Genomic DNA, 18,924 nt, shown 5'->3' on the forward strand with positions numbered 1-18,924 from the left:
CATGCGCCGCGTGCGGCCTTTACGGCAGGAGTCGTGAGGCATCGCCGACAGAGGCCGTAATCCATCGCCCTCCACCAACCTAGCTCCGCCTTGTCTCTCACGCCCCCCGCGGGAGGCGTGGACCTTGCGGGTTCACCGCTGTCTCCTTGTCCGTTACCCATTTTTGTTGTTGTTGTTGATAATCGGGCTTTTCCTTGAGGGGGCGGGGCGGGGATTATTTTATTTTTACAGATAGGGACTCACTGTTTAAGACCCAGCTGCCCTCGACCCACGGAGCTGCTCCTGCATCTGCGTCCGGCGTGCTGAGATTAAAGGCGCGCTGAGTTAGCACCGCCTTTTGCTGACGGTAGCAATACGTCAATGGAGCAGTTCTGAGGTTTTCTTCGACCTTGTACCCATGCTGTTTTTCATTTGCCAACATTTTCAAATGTGGGAAGTTTCGCATGAAATCTGTGTTTATTTGTCTGTTTATCTTTGAGTCAGGGTCTTACTTTGTAACCTTGGCTGTCCTAGAACCGTTTTATGTAGTCCAGGCTGGCCTCCCCCTGCCTACCTGGTGATGGGATTAAAGGCTACACCACCATTTTTGTTTGACTCTTGGCCGTACAGAATACATTTCAACAATCAAACCGGAGTTAATATGTGATTGCTGTTGGCTGCCTGTGAGTGGGGCTTCCTCGTCTTTTGCAAGTTCTAATACTCAACAAGCCATAATATTCTGCCTCACATCTGGTTCTCCTTGAGATAGAAGGTTGGTGGTTGTCCTTTGAGATGACAGGGCTAGATTTCTCAAGCTCTAAGAGACTTCTTTTTTTTTTTTTTTTAAATATGTATGGGTGGTTTCTCTATGTGTGTGTCTGTATACTGTGTGTGTGCCTATATGCGTATATATTGTGTGTGGATATGTACTCTTGTCCTGATGTTTATTCAGACCAGAGGTGTAGCATTCCCCTGGTGTCAGAGTCACAGGTGAATGTCAGCCCCCTGGAGTGGGTGAAAGGAACCAAACCCAGGTCTTTTTGCAAGAGTGATACACAGCCAAGCCAGCTCTGCAGCGGGTACTCTCTTTTATTAAGCTTTTAAAAATTGAAATATAATTACATGATTTTCTTCCATTCTCCTTCCTTTTGCCAACCCCTCCAGTACTCCCCTACTCCCTCTAAAAATTCTTGAAAATTCTTGACCTCTTCAATTGTTGTTGTCACACACACACACGCACACACAAATACAATATATATATGTAAAACCACCTGAGTCCTCTCAATGTTACTTGCATGTACACAATTTCCAGGATGACCATTTAGTATAATTGACTAGGGGTCTTATTCCTGAGGGAAGACTATTTCTCCCACTCTCTGTATCCCTTAACTGCCTGTAGTTCTTTGTCTAGGGGTGGGGCCTCATGACATTTTCCCCTCTATGTCTGCATGTCTGTTGGTGTTGTCATTGTTCAGGACTTATTTAGGCAGCCATATGGTTGAAGTGAAGACCTCCACAGAGGCCAGACCCTCACTCAAGTCTCAAAAAGTCGCGACCACCCAGTAATCTGCTCGAGACACCGTGCACGGGAACAATATCGAGGTTTATTAGGGCATGTGACAGCTAGCTGCCGGTCAATTCGTATGCCCACGAAGGAGCTGAATTGACCCCGACAGCCAGTTTGAGAGGGGTTTTTAAGGGGAAAAACCACAAACCAAGGAATGGGGAGGGGGGTCATGGTTGTTGAGGTGGCATAACATAAAAATAGTGGAACATTCCAAAGGAACCCAACCTACATGAGTCAGGATCAGGTGAAAACTCTCTGTACGCTTATCTTTCTCAAGAATGTGGTCCTGCCCTGTCACTGTGGCCTTTCCCTGTCACTGCGGTTCCCAGCTTGGTTCCCAGCTTGGTTCCACCTAATTCACTTGCATTTTTTTCCTTTCTCTTTGTGATAGGCCAGTTCCAGTAATGGTGACTGGTCTTTCCACATTCCTAACTTGCTTCATGGCTCAGTTTCTCAGAAAATTTTCCATGTCCTTATAAAGAAAGCCTAAAGAGTATTTTATATGTCTAAAAAGAATTCTATATACCCAGTATCTATAATTTTTCACTCTACAGAAGTATCATAGGGCAGCTTTTCTATCATCTCTATGAGACATATCCTCACAACAGACTTCTAAATCTCTGGTCCTTACAACATTACCATCACTTGTTTTGCAGTGTTTCCTGAGCCTTAGATGCAGAAGTTGTGTTGTAAATATATCCACAGTGCCTGGGCATCCCAGATCAGTGATCCTGTATTTTGACCAGTTATGCTTTTCTTTTACTTTTTTCTTTTTTTAAATTAAATCTTTTATTGGATATTTTATTTACATTTCAGATGTTATCCTCTTTCCCCACTCCCCCCCCCAACCCCGGCCAGGAACCCCCTATTCCATCTCCCCTCCTCCTGCTTCTATGAGGATGTGCCCCACCCACCCACTCCCACCTCTCTGCCATCGAATTCCCCGACACTGGGGCATCCAGCCTTCATGGGACCAAAGATCTCCTCTCCCACCTATGCCCAACATGGCCATCCTCTCCTAGATATACAGCTGGAGCCATGGGTCCCTCCCTATGTGCTCCCAGGCTTGTGGCTTAGACCCTGGGAGCTCTGGTTGGTTGGTATTGTTGCTCTCTCCATGGGGCCACAAACCCTTTCAGCTCCTTCAGTCTTCTCTCTAACTCCTCCATTGGGAACCCCATAATCAGATCAATGGTTAGCTGTGAGCATCCACCTCTGTATATGTCAGACTCTGGCAGACCTCTAAGGAGACAGCTATATCAGGCTCCTGTCAGCATGCACTTCCTGACATCCACATCAGCATCTACCTTTGGTGACTGCACATGGGATGGATACCCAGGTGGAACAGTCTGCAGACGGCCCTCCTTCAGTTTCTGTCCCATGCATTGTCTCCATATTTGCTCCCATGAGAATTTTGTTACTCCTTCTAAGAAGGACCAAATCAGCCACACTTTGGTCTTCCTTCTTGATGAGCTTCATGTGGTCTGTGAGTTGTATCTTGGATATTGCAAGCTTTTGGGCTAATATCAAATTATCAGTGAGTGCATATCATGTGTGTTCTTTTGTGACTGGATTACCTCACTCAGGATGATATTTTCTAGTTCCATCCATTTGCCTAAGAATTTCATGAATTCATTGTTTTTAATAGCTGAGTAACACTCCATTGTGTAAATGTACCACATTTTCTGTATCCATTCCTCTGTTGAAGGACATCTGGGTTTTTTCCAGCTTCTGGCTATTATCAATAAAGCTGCTATGAACATAGTGGAACATATGTCCTTGTTATATGTTGGAACATCTTCTGGGTACATGCCAGGAGTGGTATAGCTGAGTCCTCAGGTAATGCTATGTTCAATTTTCTGAGGAACCGCCAGACTGATTTCCAGAGTGGTTGTACCAGCTTGCAATCCCACCAACAATGGAGGAGTGTTCCTCTTTCCCCACATCCTCACCAGCATCTGCTATCACCTGAGTTTTTGATCTTAGCCATTCTGACTATGTGAGGTGGAATCTCAGGGTTGTTTTGATTTGTGTTTCCCTGATGACTAAGGATATTGAACATTTCTTTAGGTGCTTCTCAGCCATTCAAGTTTCCTGAGTTGAGAATTCTTTGTTTAGCTCTGTACCCCATTTTTAATACGGTTATTTGGTTGTCTGGAGTCTAGTTTCTTGAGTTCTTTGTGTATATTGTATATTAACCATCTATAGGATGTAGGATTGGTAAAGATCTTTTCCCAATCTGTTGATTGCCGTTTTGTCCTATTGACAGTGTCCTTTGCCTTACAGAAGCTTTGTGATTTTATGAGGTCCCATTTGTTAATTCTTGATCTTAGAACATAAGCCATTGGTGTTCTGTTCAGGACACCCTGTGCCCAGGTATTTGAGGATCTTACCCACCTTCTCTTCTATTAGTTTCATTGTATCTGGTATTATGTGAAGGTCCTTTATCTACTTGGACTTCAGCTTTGTACAAGGAGATAAGAATGGATCGATTTGCATTCTTCTACATGCTGACCTCCAGTTCAACCAGTACCATTTGTTGAAAATGGTGTCCTTTTCCCACTGTACAGTTTTAGCTCCTTTGTCAAAGATCAAGTGACCATAGGTATGTGGGTTCATTTCTAGGTCTTCAATTCTATTCCATTGATCTTCCTGCCTGTCTCTGTACAAATACCATGCAATTTTTATCACTATTGCTCTACAGCTTGAGGTCAGGGATGGTGGGTGATTACTCTAGAAGTTCTTTTATTATTGAGAATAGTTTTCACTATCCTGTTTTTTTTTTGTTATTCCAAATGAGTTTGAAAATTGCTCTATCTCTATGAAGAACTGAGTTGGAATTTTGATGGGGGTTGCATTGAATCTGTAGCTTGCTTTTGGCAAGATGGCTGGCCATTTTTACTATATTAATCCTGCCAATCCATGAGCATGGGAGATCTTTCCATCTTCTGAGATCTTTGATTTCTTTCTTCAGAGACTTGAAGTTCTTGTCATACAGATCTTTCACTTGCTTGGTTAGATTCACACCAAGGTGTTTTATATTATTTGTGACTTTTGTGAAGGGTGTCATTTCTCTAATTCCCTATACTCTGGAACTGCAGCTGGGAGCCTGGGGCACTCAGGACCCATCACCCACCCAAACCTCACCGTCCAGTTGTGCTTTTCTATAATGATTTTTGCCTGTCACAAAGAAAAGCTGCTTTCGTGAGGGTTGGGATCTATGCTTATCCATGGGTATACTTATAAGTGTTCAGAATGCAGATAGGAATGAGTTTACAGAGTAGTGAATTTAATAAGGTAGGCTCTTAGTGACGTCATAACCTCACTGGTCTCTCACCGGCTAGACTCCCAGGAGCAGGCACTACTTCCCTCCTTTTGCTCAGGCCTTAAGTCTAACTAGATGTTGTTAGTGACTGCCAAGGTGTGAGTGCCACTGTTTGCACCCACACCTCCTTACTCCTGTGTCTTTAATCTTTAAGTATCTCTTTGTTAACTGAGCTGCTCCAGAACAGACACTTCTTTCTGTCTGTTTCAGAAACCTTTCTGTTCATGCTTGACTGATAGGTAATGCAGTGAACCTGGCATGGGGCGTGTCAGGTCCAACAGCACTGAGGTAATGTTTTCTGAAACCCTCATGGAGCCTTACTATATGGTAGATGCTAGAGATAGAATACTTTTGTGTTTATTTGTTCGTTTTAAGAGCCAGAAGGTAAGGGCTCATTAGTTTTAGTGCAGTAATGGAATCCAGGACCTTGCACTTGAATTGCACAGACTGTACCATTGAACTATAACCTCAGCCAAAGATTAGTTTCTGAAGATGTACTTTTCTTTCATTCAACCTTTTGTTGAATGGTTAGGAGGGGACTAAATAGTTTATCTCAGTCTAATGAATATACATATATATATATATATATATATATATATATATATATATAAAGTCTGACTATAAGATTATGCACAGAATGTGCAGAAAGACAATGGAAGAATCTTAGCATTGCCTAAGGAAGTCAAGAAACCAGTATCAAACTGGACAGGAGGATAAACAAGAGAGGGTAAAATCAATAGAACTTGTGGATTGTGCTGAGAGATACAGGCAGGGGTGATGGCCAGCTCTGAGTCTGTGCCATTTATCCAGTGAAGAGCTTCACTCCTTGACAGCCATTAGGTGGCATTGCTTTACCTCAACAATGATTCCTACTACAAGCCTGGGGAATGAGGGCAATACTGTAGTGCCTGAAGCTTGTTACCTAATGTTCCTGAGATACTAATCAACACACAAGTCTCTCTTGGTATTCTGAGAAGAGTACAACCCTTATCCCTCTCTTTTCCAAATGTTTCTAAGGGATTGCCAAGGCTTACCCCGTATGGTGGTTTGAATATGCTTGGCCCAGAGGGTGGCACTATTAAGGGGTATAACCTTGGTGAAGGAAGTGTGTCATTGTGGGTGTGGACTTTAAGATCCTCCTCCTAGCTGCCTGGAATGCAGTCTTCTCCTAGATGCCTTTAGAACAAGAGGTAGAACTCTCAGCAATTCTTTCACTGACCAAGCCAGCTCAGTTAGTCAACAGGTTCTCCAGCACAGGAGTGAGGATTAAAAGAAAAGATATGATTAAAGAATATTGCAGCATGGTCCCAGTCAGTTCTGAGGCTGAAGATAGGTTTATGTTTTTCCAATTTTCTTTTAAACCATTTTAATTATATGCAAGTATTTAGGTCAGTTCTAGGTTGAGGAACCAGCAATACAATAGATACAAATAGTCAAGGATCGAACAAGGCAATAGACAAAGTCCCGTGATCACTTCATGATCACTGTTTCTAAGGGCTCATTAGGATGACAAAAATATCGAGCCTACTTCCCTGTCCTAGCCTACAGTCATATTCATGCCTGAGGCCTACTTTTTTGTTCTAGCCTAAGACTTAGATTCCTGACTGAACTTACTCCCTTGTATGTCTCAATTTCTGATTCCTGCCTAAAGCCCATTTCCTTGTCCTTGGCCAATGTTAGATTCCTGTCAAACAGCCCGAAAAGCTCTTCACACTTCACTATGCCTGCCTGGAGGCTGCCATGCTCCTGCCTTGGTGATAATGGACTGAACCTCTGAACCTGTAAGTCAGCCCCAAAATGTTATCCTGTTCACATAAATGAAAACCCTAACTGAGACGTGCCTGTAAATCTGTTTTGTTTGTGTGATGATTAATCTTTATTGTCAACATGACTGGATGTTGAAACACTATGGAAACATACCTCTGGGTGAGTCTATGAGGGTGTTTCCAGAAACTGAGGGTTTAAGACTCACCTGAAAGTGGCATTGTTATCTCATGGCTGGGGTCCCAGACTATAAAAAAAAGAGAAATGAACAACAGCAGCAACAATCTGCTCTCTGTCTAGGGAGGAGATGTCTCATGCTCCTGCCACTGTGACTTCCAGACTGTACACTCTAACTGATCTCAGATAAACTCTTTTTGTTCTTAACTTGCTTTTGCCAGAGCAATGAGCAAAGCAACTAAAACATTGAGGGAAAGGCACTGGGGATTGAACCAATGGCCTTAAGAATGCTAAGAAAGACCTCTGTGGCTCTGTTGTCCCCCTAGTTCTTTTTTGTTTTGACAAACTGTATTATTAGGGTGTCTCAGCTGGCCTTCAATTTGCAATCATATTCTATAGTTTTCCAAGGAGCAGGCCTGCACAGCTGGCTATAACTCTTGTAGGACTTTCAGGTCTCTGTTTGAACTTAAATTTAAAAGAACCCCACTGTCCCAGGACGCATCCTGGGAAGGGCACATTCCTTAGTCAGAGGACACTTGCTAGATTAACATTCAGAGGAAGAAGGGAGAGGCTGATTAACATTCCTCAGACCACAGGGAAGGGAACCCACCTGTGGGTGAGGAAGGCCCAGAGCACACAGACACATTCCAGGACACTCCTTGTCATAATCTGAGTCACCTAGAGACCGGACATGGAAAGGTCAGACTTTGTGGTTGCCCTCGTGAACTCTATAAGAACTGCTCCCAGCTTTGTTCGGGGCTCGCTTGCCTGCATGTGAGAGAGTCCTAGTGCACTGGTATCATTAAACCTCATGTTATTGCAGTGAGTCCCATCCGTGTGTGTTTCTGTGAGAGCGCATTCCCTGGTTTTGGATCTTCGAGTCCAACACTCTCACTAAATCTATGTTCTGAAAATAAGCTTAGTTTTCAGAATAACTGTGAGGAATGAAAGCAGTTATTGTTTGTGAGACTTTTTCACAAGCATGAGCATGTTGAGCATGTTGTGATATTGTAGTCAATGAGAGACAACACCCAGAGAGACAAGAGTGATTAAGAAAAAAATAGTTTCCCGTGTACTCCTGGGATCAAAGAAAATTAACTTGAATCAAAGAGCTAGCATGGTAAGGTAAACAATTAGGAGAAATTTCACAAAGAACAAGGCACTTAGTTAATGTAACACTGCTTTTGTTAGCCATGATGGTTCACACATTAGTTATTCTGGAGGATGGAGGATAGGAGCTTTTCAGCAACCTCTGCTCTGCATAACTAAAGTATGGTCCCCACTTAAAGGTTTTACCATCTCATTAGAGATAAAGGCAAGCATATGCATAAATTGTTTTCCAAACATAGCCAACTTTGGGAAAATAAAATGTAAAGACGAGATAAACCACAAGAACCAGGGAGTCAAAAGCTTCGCATCAGAATCCTGGCTCTCTCACTTAGTCCTGAGATCATGGTCAAATCCCTTAACCTCTTGGAGTCTTTTCCTCATGTGTAGAAGAGGAAAACAGTTCATGCTGCCATCACTTACTGTAAACACAACTCAGCCTGCAACCTGCCTGGCTGAGTGTAACTCACCGAGCTAACAGTCTCAACCCTTGGCCTCCACAGAGTGGTAAGTTCTGTAGCATCTCGTAGCAGTGATTGACACACAGAACATATGCCACACTGGTTGTTCTTGGTAGTTTGCCTTTTTATTTTTACTAGTTCCAGGGATCAAAATTGTCCAGACTCATTTTCCCTCCCATTCTAAAGCTTCCCTGGAAGAGTTTTCTTGGCATCAATTATTACACACACACACCCATAAGAGAGGCACAAAATGGAATATGCAATGTGCAAGCAACCCCAAGTGTGAATGTGGATTTTCCAGGGGAGCTCACTTCAGTGTCTTTACACTATCTGTATAGACACTTCTGACTTCTAGAGTCATATCTCAAGGATTGCCAAGGAACTGAATGAGATCACAGGGCATTTCCCAGGGTGCACTGGGTAGGATTGCAGATGATTAGGGAAGGACTCTGGGTCACGAGGGTTTCAAAAAGAGTTAAGCTACATTTTTACTGTAAAGGAAGGACTTTTTGTATGTGAGAGTCCAAGAAAACTGCAGTTTACATCTGGGAAGGAGTAAGGCCATATATGAGTAAGCCTTAAACATGGTCTCTGTTTCAACATTCTTATTTGAAAATAGTTCTATATAAAAGGAATACTGCCCTGTAACAGCAAATGCTGTTAACTGTCAGGGAACTCTTTGCTCAGCTGGTAGGATTCTTCAGCCAGACGGGACGCCTTTCCCTTCCTGTGTCCCCTTAATTCTGTTTCTCTCCTTTCGCACTCCATTCATCCTCAAAGAATACATTTTTACCAATACAATGCAATGAAAAAAATAAAAAAACAACAGACATAGGTGTAGAAAATGCGACTCAAGGATCAGAAGTGCCAAGATTTTAGTTGAATTCTTCAATTGACTTGAAATATGGGACTTGTGAATTGGCTGATCCCATAGCAAAACACCTAATTATTTCACCGTGGTTACCAGGAAAGCAGTACTCTGATCCTAAAATGCAGTGCAGTAAATGAGCCAAATGAGAAGGGCAATTTTTTACGCATCTTATTTCTCAAAAATATTCTGTTTAGAAATATACAATAGTAAAACACCATGTGCTTTCCTGGGTTTAATTTCTACCTGGGTCTCTTTTGTTCTGCTAGGGTGATTTTGAGTGATAATTTCTTGCTGCCATGATGTAGTTTAGTACCACCATTGAGCACATCAAGTAAGCATATGCATGAAAAAAGATTTTAACAAAGAGTTAGGAGAGGAAGAGGAAGAGGAGAAGTAAGGAGAAGAGGAGGAAAAGGAAGAGGAGTAGCTAGGAGACAGGAGAAGAGAGAGAGGAGATGGAGGCGGATGTTCCTGTGTCTGTAGTAGTCAAAGGTAGTTGGTATATCTAGGTTGGGTATTGGGTTACACTTCTGATTGTATGGGTATCTGTTACTGATCATTACCAAATATATAAGCCTTTGATTAATCTTTAAGCATTAGAGTCTCATCTCTCTACTGAGCCCGCGTGGATGGCGGGATGGCCTGGGCAATGCCCAGCCTTGCAGAGACAGCATGGGAGATTGAGCCCTCTCCCACGCTGACGTCTCATGGGTGGCAGGGCTGGTGTTTCTAGTTGGCCATTTCTAGCTGCAGCATGCATGTGGCCTCCGGCCGAGAATCATGGCGGCTGGGCTAGGCAGAGCCGCTGCAGATAGTCGGATTAACCAGAGGCTGAATTAAATAATTACAACAACAAAGATTAACTAATCTCTTCATTGCCGTCAGATGAGGTGGCACACACCTTTAACAGATCTCTGTGAGTTTAAGACCAGACTGGTCAACATACCAAGTTCTAGGCTACCCAGAGCTAGGTAAAAAGACCCTGACTCAAAACAAACAAAGAAAGAACCTACAAAAAGCATCATTGCAGCTGGACAAACCATGCGTACCTGCAATCCAGCACTCACAAGTCAAGTTCATCCTGGTCTATACTACACAGCAAGTTCAAGGCTAGCCTGGGCTACATGAGACCCTGTCTCAAAAAAACAAGGCATTACTGGGGCATCAACCAAACATATGACTACATCAAGAAAAAGGAGTTTCAGAAAACTGTCATACCCAGCTATCGTTGAAAACAAGTTTGGCAGTTTGTTTGGGAGGACAGAGTATACATACTCCTAATAAGACTAAAGCAAATAGGCCCTGGGTGTATATCAGACTATGCATTATTGTAGGAACCTAAAAGGAGAGCCATAGAAGACTGGGAGTTGAGTGAAACTTCATAGACATGATTCAATCTGACAGCTGATTTTTTCCCAATGCTAAGTAATTCACCACTGAGCGATGCCCCAACTCCCTCTATCCCCCCAGGTTCCTAATTGATCTTTTATGAAAGCTTGGAAAACAGAAACGCTAGAGTATACATATTGGGGGGTTAGAAGAACATAAAGAGGAGGAGAGAGGAAGAAGGGGAGAGGGGAGGGAGAAGGAAAGAGAGAAGAGCGGTGATCACAAGAGAGCACTTGAGTAGAATAGAAAACTCCAGGCAGGAAACCATGAGACCAAATTATAAGAAACAAGACAAACAACAAAACCATTACATTGAAAATAAAGAATTGGACTTTAGCCTGAGAGCAGTTGTAAGCCAGCCAAATATTTTAGGAGAAAAAAACAAAAGCAAGCCATGAAAAGAGAAAGCATTTTTAGAGCCTAGGTAGATCCCCCTCCCCAATTTTCTTTTCCTTGTCAAAACAGGAATTATAACCAATGGAGCAGAAAAACTATCTAACTAGATCACTCGGTGGGCTCAAAACAGGATTTATTGAGGACCAAACAACTCTCGTGTTTACCTGGCCAAAGTTCTATTTAGGAAAATGTCATCAGCACAGATTTTGGGGTGTCGGGAAGGGGAGGGCTCTGAGTCTGACACAAATAAAATCATGTAATTTGAGAAGCTATGAAAGGGCACAGGGTGGAAGTTGTCCCCATTTCTTCTTTTGGTGCCATACTCTTCTAGATACATTTAGATCTGGAAACAAAGGCACACATACATTTCACCCTATCCCCCTTCTAAATGGGGCAGATATATATTTATCTCACATTTTAACTCAAAAATATATCAATTCATTTATCTGAATATATAAAACAGTCTTTCTTTTAAAAATAAATGCATTGCATCATAATAACACTGGAACCAAAAGCTCCTTGGGAGAGAAGAGATTATTTACTGGACAAGTCTTCATCACAATCTAGGCAAACTCTTGAAGCTATATTCAAATCTTCTGAGACCTTGTGGGGTAAACTTAATACAGACGGTATAGTATAGAATAGAGTTTATTCAGGGCATGGGGGCGGGAGTCAAGAGGGTAGTAGAGGCAGAGAGAGGCAGACGGGGCGGGTAAAGAAGTAGAGGAGTAGAGGCTGGTCATGAATGTGTGGAGAGAGATGGGGAAAGGAAATGGGGAGAGAGTGGGGGAAGGAAGGCAAGAGCAAGAGAGGAACGAGGGAACAAGAGAGAGGGGGGAGGAGGCTAAAAGCCCCTTTTATAGTGGGCCAGGCCTACCTAGCTGTTGCCAGGTAACTGTGGGGTGGAGCTTAGACAGAATGTTAACACAATTAAAGGATGAAATGTAGAGGCTGACCATACAGTAGTAGCTGATGACCAGTGAAAGAAATGATCTTTGAGATCTGATCCTGATCACAAAAGGAATCTTGGACAATATATATGCACTGCTTCAGACACCATTATTTCTATGTTAGGTCTGCTATGTCAGCACCACCCTTTCCTTTTAAGGCCTTGGGCTGTACCTTCAGAGTGTCCCTGTGCACAATCTCATGTTCCTAAATGCTTCTCAGACAGGAGGAAGAACCAGAAGCTTTGGCAGGAAATGTAATCCCCCATATCTTTTGGTTTCTCCAATGAAAATGATAGCCAGTAGTCTGAGTAACAGAAATCAGGGATTAAGGCAGTGGAAAGGACATTCCCAAAATGTATTTGGAAAGACACTGACAAGAAGTGAATTGTGTGACACTGTTGTGAATTGGTTGTGATGCTTCATACTTCCCTGCCAGGTGATTTCGTGTGGGAAGGTCATGGTAATAGATAAGGGGCCTGATCCCAATTTTTCCATCTCAATGCTTAACTGGAATGGCTCAGGTCATTGCTGATCCTCCTGTTGCTAATATCCTATACTTTGCATTAATATTGCTCGTTGTATTTTTTTCTATATACCATTGTGTTCTTTTTCTGTGTTCCTCTGTCTCTGTTTTACTGTGTCTCTCTATGGTCTTTCTCTCCTTCCGTTTCTTGGCTTCTCTCCCTTGTGTTTGTATATACATAACTGCATGTTGTGTTTCTCTCCAGAATCAGGGTCCAAGTGCCCCTGGTTTGGCCTGAGGATATGTCTGCCTCACTATTTGTAGGTGCTGCTGCTGCTGAGGTCTGGGAACCCCATTTACACAGCACTGCTCTTGGCATGTGTGGTCACCTTGGAAACACATTGAAATAATTTGGGCAAGTTTTAAAACTGTTCTGCTCTTGGGTCTCATCCTCAGAATTATGTGCAACCTCTCACACTGCAGTAATTGTTTTCATGAATATCGAATTGTTGTTGTGAAAACTATAGAAATGACTTGGGCCAAGACCTGTGGCCTAGACTCTTTAGAACATGATAGTATACATCCCCCCTCAAGGCCTACTAGGGAGCTAATGCAGACAGGTCCCCTCTACCTGTAAATATAGCCTCTGCTGGCCTTGGAACAGTATAAAAAGTTTAATAACCGCCATAATTTCTCAGAGTATATGATACGGAATATGAGATATACTGATATGGAGGCATCAAGGACACAGATGGAGTATACATGATCTATGTTCATGAGGTTTTATCCTCCTGGGGGGCCAGGTCCTTCACAGGTCAACTCCTTTTTTATAGGAGACCTCCAAGCTAATAGGATGAGAGCACTGATGCCTCAGAGAACCTCAGGGAGCTTACGAATACTGGCTTCTATTGGAAAGTGCCTGTCAGGGACAGCAACATTTGTGAAATGGCCATTCGTGCCTTTTATTGATTATGGACTGGAGAATCTGCAGCGCTAGTTCTGTACATTTTGCCTCTTAGCCATTAGCATGCCTTGGGGCAATGTGATTAAATTTTGTTAAGTGTGGAAGAGACTGTTACTCCTCCCAGCATTGTCCTGCCAGCCTGAGAAACCTCAAAAAAAAAAGTGATTCACACCTTGAGATTGGTATCTGGCTCTAGTCATCTGGGACCTACACAGGGCTTTACAGAGATAATTGTTAAGGAAAAGGTAGAGTGTTTGTCCTTTCCTTGTGTGTTATGTCCTGTTCAGGTTATTTGCCCCATACCATTTGATGTTTCCCCATTACATTGGACAGCCAAGGACAGGTAGAAATTCCTCTTTCTATTGGAGTGCCATGGATCCCTCTTGGTGTTGAGAACTTCAGGATTTGCTAACTCTTCCTTGAATTGATTATTGTTTGTTCATAGTCTTGGGAGCGCACTGTCATCACTGTACTGGGCTTTTTCCTAGGTCTTCATGGGTTTCTTAGACTTGGAGGGGATAATGCAGACTTGAAGAAGGACTAGGAGGAGTCTGGCAGGGGATTACTATGCAGAGTGTATTTCTAGCAACATCCACAAATGGCAACTAATAAAGGAGACTCAGCTGAAGAATAACTTGGACATTATGAGACAGGAGAATAAGACAGTTCAGGGGAATGTGTCCTGCTGCACCAGCACTTTGGAGACTTAAAGCCAAACTGTAAGAATCTATAATGAACACCAGACCCATCGCAGCATGTAGAACCAGGCAGCTGAGTCAGGCTGATTTCTAGCACCATTTACCCATCATTCTCTGCTTTCAATGATCACATTAGTAATCCACACTCCCGCCCAGCCACCACCTCATGTACTGTGATTGTTCATTTCTCTTTCTATACACAAGGATTCTGGAAATTTGGCCTCTTGTATGAAACTGATTTATTGGCAATCATATTGTTGCTCAACTTGAAGTTAAATAAGGGAGACAGGTGAATGATATGTCACAAACCTCCATGTCTTCATGATAGGTGGCGTGCTATTCTCAGAACTTTGAGTTAGTGATGGCCTACGTACTTCTTGTAATACAAATGGGTTTCTTTCCTTTGCCTATTTCTTGGTTCACACAGACAGAGGCTAGAGGTGCACCTTGTCAACCCTGTTTTCTGTGAGTGTTGCTGGGGAGTTCCCTCGTCTTGGAGGTTATATCCTGGAACTGAGTACATGAGTATGGGAAGGATATGGAAAGGACATTTTATTGGAGGAGATAGAGAACTGAAGAATTGAGACTTCTACCCAAGCAGAGCATACTCTGTACTTTACTTTCCAAAGGATGGATAGCAAATTTCTCAACCACTTCTGGAAGAGTTTTTGTGCTTAGTCAAACATGGAATCTGTAGGTGGTTTGGGGCATCTGTGTACATTGGCTGATGGGGTGAATTTGGTTTCTTTGTCTTTAGTCACTACCATAAAACAGGGTTTCTAACTTCCTCAGAAGCTTGGAGAGAAGGTTCTGGCTTGTCTGGGTGACTAGCAATCTCTAGAGATCCTCTGTATGTGCTTACCTTGTATGAACATCTGTGCATGTCCATGTACAACCCTCCACTAAGAACACTATCTTCTAATGAACAGCACTGGGAAAGACTGGAGGAAATGTTTCAGTACATGAAGCAGAAGTAGCTCGACATCTAGATGTCCTGGCCTGCGGGACAGTGAACGGGGACTGGGGGACCACCTGGACAAGAATGAGAGGACAAGAGACGTGAAGAATGGACAGCAAGTCAAGAGGTCTGATCAAGCTGTCAAATTTTTATTGTTCCCACACAGGTTATATACTCACATGTCGCATGCTTCTCCCAACCCGCAGGAACAAAACACACAACACTCAGGCTCCTTCTCAAAGCGGTTTACTCAGGCTTCTATTTCAGCTTAGCAGAAGTGACCCTGTTCCCTTCCGGACCATGGCTTATAACCCTGTAGAGACCAATCAGTGCATGCCACGTCTCATCTCTCCATAGGCCCGAGTCAGATCATGCCAGATTTCCTTACTCAGGGTGCAGCCTCACTTGCCAAATAAGGGCTTGTTTACTCCACGGCTCTCGGGCAGCTGGCGCCATCTTAGGGCAAGGTCTTGAGCACCCAACAGTTCCCCTTTTTTGTTTTACATAAATCACAGGAAGCATTGACTTGAGCCCGGTGAGAGAAACGTGGGAAGATTGTACTACCCTCTCCCAGGGATCCTCTCGTAGGGCGATGGCAGACCCATCCCGCATCCTTTTCTGCCAGGACGGGGTCTAGGGATGCAAACCCATATGCACACAAGTATACTTCCCTGCACACAAGCAAGTCAGCAAGCTCAGTGCAGTGCAGTGCCTTGCCCAACATGCGACTAGTCATGGAGGCCTGCAAGCCGTGCTTGGGGGCAGGGTCCAGCCTCAATGGCATAGAAAGCTTGCACCACTAGAGCCAGATCTCGTTTTTGGGCTTAGACCATACGGCAGAGACAAAAGAGGCAACACACCGAGATCCCCACAAGGGCAACAGCCAAACATTAAAAGGATTAGCAGGTGTTTCCAGGCTAGGATCCTGCCAGGTAAAATTCCTACCAGCAAAAGTAACATTAAATTTTGTCCCTATCTCTGGGGAAAAGGTAAAATAATCCTTTTTGGCCCACTGTACCCCCCTATCCTGACAACCTGTCCAGGGAAACAATGTTTCTGTTCCTGTATAGCCAAAACAAAAGGGGGCCCACCGAGGCTGTCTGGGGGGCTTGGAAGAATTTTTAGGGTCATCCCAAGATTTCCCAAACAGATCCTCTCCATCATGGGCAGGCCACCAACCATCCAGCCATGCTCCTTTCATCACGAGGACACCAGTCACAGGTCCCTCGTGTACATCAAACCAAGTGGCAGTCTGATTATACAAAAGAATTCAATCAAAATTCTCACTAATATTAGCTATCTTAACAAAACAAAGGCTACCTAAAAGCTGAATTTTAAACTCACTATTAACACTAGCAATTTCTTTATCTAAGGGCAAAAAGGGTGACTCAAGACTACGATTACTACTAAAAAACCGAGGAAAAACTTGGGCATCATGGCGTACTGGCATTGGTTTTGGAAACGCTGACAGAATCCCCCACCGATGTTCCGTTGCCACAGGATTCTTCATCAGGGGAAGAAGCAGGAGGATCATCCATGTTGCATTTTCGTACCAGCCTTTCTGGGACCCAAACTGGATCATGCTGATTCTGTGGAAAGACACAAACAGACCCTCTTGCCCAGGCCAATACAGGATCTGGGACATTCCATCTTCCTGTTAGTATATCCTTCCATTTTACCTGACATCTGAAGGTTTGCTGCCAATTTGTGTGTCTCTCCACCGCTGAGTGGCCATTGGCATCCAATTGCAAAAAATTTAAAGTGAATAAGGCAAGGGAAATGTGTTCTTTGGGGGTACGACTAAGTCCAATTCCCCCTTTTTGTTTTAGAAGACATTCCTTGAGCATACGATGTGCTCTTTCGACTATCCCTTGACCTTGTGGGTTATAAGGCAAACCGTGTTTCAAGGTCACTTGCATCTGTTTGCAGAAAGACTGAAAAGATGCAGCAGTGTAGCCTGGACCGTTATCAGTCTTTAATTCTTGTGGTTTTCCCCAAGCAGCCCATGCTTCCAGGCAATGGGCGACAGCATTTGTTGCCTTCTCACCTCCCCTCTATTAGGTAATGATTTCCAAGCTCTGACTGCCATGTTGTTAATCTGCTCATAAACTTGCAGAGAATATCCAACCTGATTAGTGGCAAATCTTCCTTGTCCCATAAGCATGTCTAAGTCCCAGGCCTGATTCCCCTGTCTTTGGTTTTGCACTGCCTGCTGCTGGGCAAACTCTTGATAGAAAACCTTCCAATCTAAGTACTGACCCACTGTAAGGCAAGCCTTCACTGTACTCATCCAATCAGCTGGAGTCATAGCATGGGCGGCCAAACGTTCTAGTTGAGCCTGTGTAAAGGAGGCATTAATACCATAAGTCTTTACAGACTCAGCAAGGCTCTTTAATTGCTTAAAATCCAGTGGCTCATGATATCTCTGATTATTGGCATCCTGAAATACAGGGAAAGCTATGCGGGGCTCCTTCCAAATGTCCAGACACATGGATTGGAGGTTTGGCTGACAAGATAATGGAGAGGTATCCACATAGGGCGGAGGCGGCAAGGGTGGCGTCTGCCAAGATGGTGGAGCGGAAGGCTTCGGCTGCTGAGGCGCGGCTACTTCCACCTTCTTCTTCTTCCTCGGTTCCCTGTTCCTCTCTAGGGCCAGAGACTCCATCTTAGCTAGTAGCTCCTCCAAATTTTCTTCTCGCTTTTCCAATTCCTCCTCCTCCTCAGAACTACTTTCCTCCTCCGAGCTCTCCAAATCCCACAAGCTCGGATAGAGGGCCTTAGTTTTACAACCCCCTTTTTCTCTTTCCGCCTTTTCTGATCTATCTTCCTTAAGTTGCTCCAGGGCATCTGTTGTCTTTTCTAATGCCTGACAGCATCTCTCGTCCTCCAAACATCTGTGAACTAGCTTCCACACTCCTCTTACTCCCCCTTTCAGGCTACCTTGCTCCCATGCAAAGATCTCTATCTAATTTCTCCCAGCTAGAGACTGTCATATGCACCGACACTGCGAACCAGGGGGCTACAGTATCTATTTCCTCTAGAAAAACCTCAAGGGTCGCATCTTTCATTTTCAAACCCCTAGCACTGAGCAATTCCTTTAGAGCTGTCTTAACTGAGCGAGATGAAGAATTCCCCATTTCAGTTTCACTTTTAAAACTCCACGCTTCCGCTTTACCCCGGCTTGCAACTATCGTCTCTGGGAACGTGACCTAATGTGGGCCCAATACTTACTGGGTGCTTACTAACCGGTTGCCCTGTCCGCTGAGAGTTCTGGAACCTCTTCTGCATGGGTCGCTCTACTGCGATTTTCCCCGTACAGGCCACCAGATGTCGCACGCTTTTCCCGACCCGCAGGAACAAAACACACAACACTCAGGCTCCTTCTCAAAGCGGTTTACTCAGGCTTCTATTTCAGCTTAGCAGAAGTGACCCTGTTCCCTTCTGCAGCATGGCTTATAACCCTGTAGAGACCAATCAGTGCATGCCACGTCTCATCTCTCCATAGGCTCGCATCAGATCATGCCAGATTTCCTTACTCAGGGTGCAGCCTCACTTGCCAAATAAGGGCTTGTTTACTCCACGGCTCTCGGGCAGCCGGCGCCATCTTAGGGCGAGGTCTTGAGCGCCCGGCACTCACAGAAGCAGGATGTGGGGTGTGGGGGGGGTAAAGTAGGGTCTCTTTGTCTCTGAGGAGTGCAGGTGTTCTCAAGAACAAGATGTTGACTGGGTAAAAAGTTCAGCAGAAAGAACAGAACAGAATGAATGACTAGGCACCTGTCCACAAGATCTATAGCTATTTGTTCTCAACTGGGCTAGTACTTTTCCACAGAGGCCCAGACTTTGTGCCAGTAAGCA

The 18,924-nt window shown here is 44.0% G+C and overlaps 1 protein-coding gene across 1 annotated transcript; it reads right to left on the reverse strand.

Moving 5' to 3' along the window:
- Positions 1 to 15,298: 15,298 nt before the first annotated feature.
- Positions 15,299 to 18,673, reverse strand: LOC114630051 (igE-binding protein-like). The gene is made up of 3 exons (XM_028778148.1): positions 18,606 to 18,673; positions 18,316 to 18,449; positions 15,299 to 17,715 (listed from the first exon to the last, which is right to left on the reverse strand). The coding sequence occupies exons 1-3, from the start codon at positions 18,671 to 18,673 to the stop codon at positions 17,045 to 17,047; spliced, it is 873 nt and encodes a 290-aa protein (XP_028633981.1). The 3' UTR covers positions 15,299 to 17,044.
- Between the last annotated feature and the right edge of the window lie 251 nt (positions 18,674 to 18,924).

Source organism: Grammomys surdaster, unplaced genomic scaffold (assembly GCF_004785775.1).
Source record: "Grammomys surdaster isolate TR1022 unplaced genomic scaffold, NIH_TR_1.0 325, whole genome shotgun sequence".
In the NCBI taxonomy this organism is placed as follows: Eukaryota; Metazoa; Chordata; class Mammalia; order Rodentia; family Muridae; genus Grammomys; species Grammomys surdaster.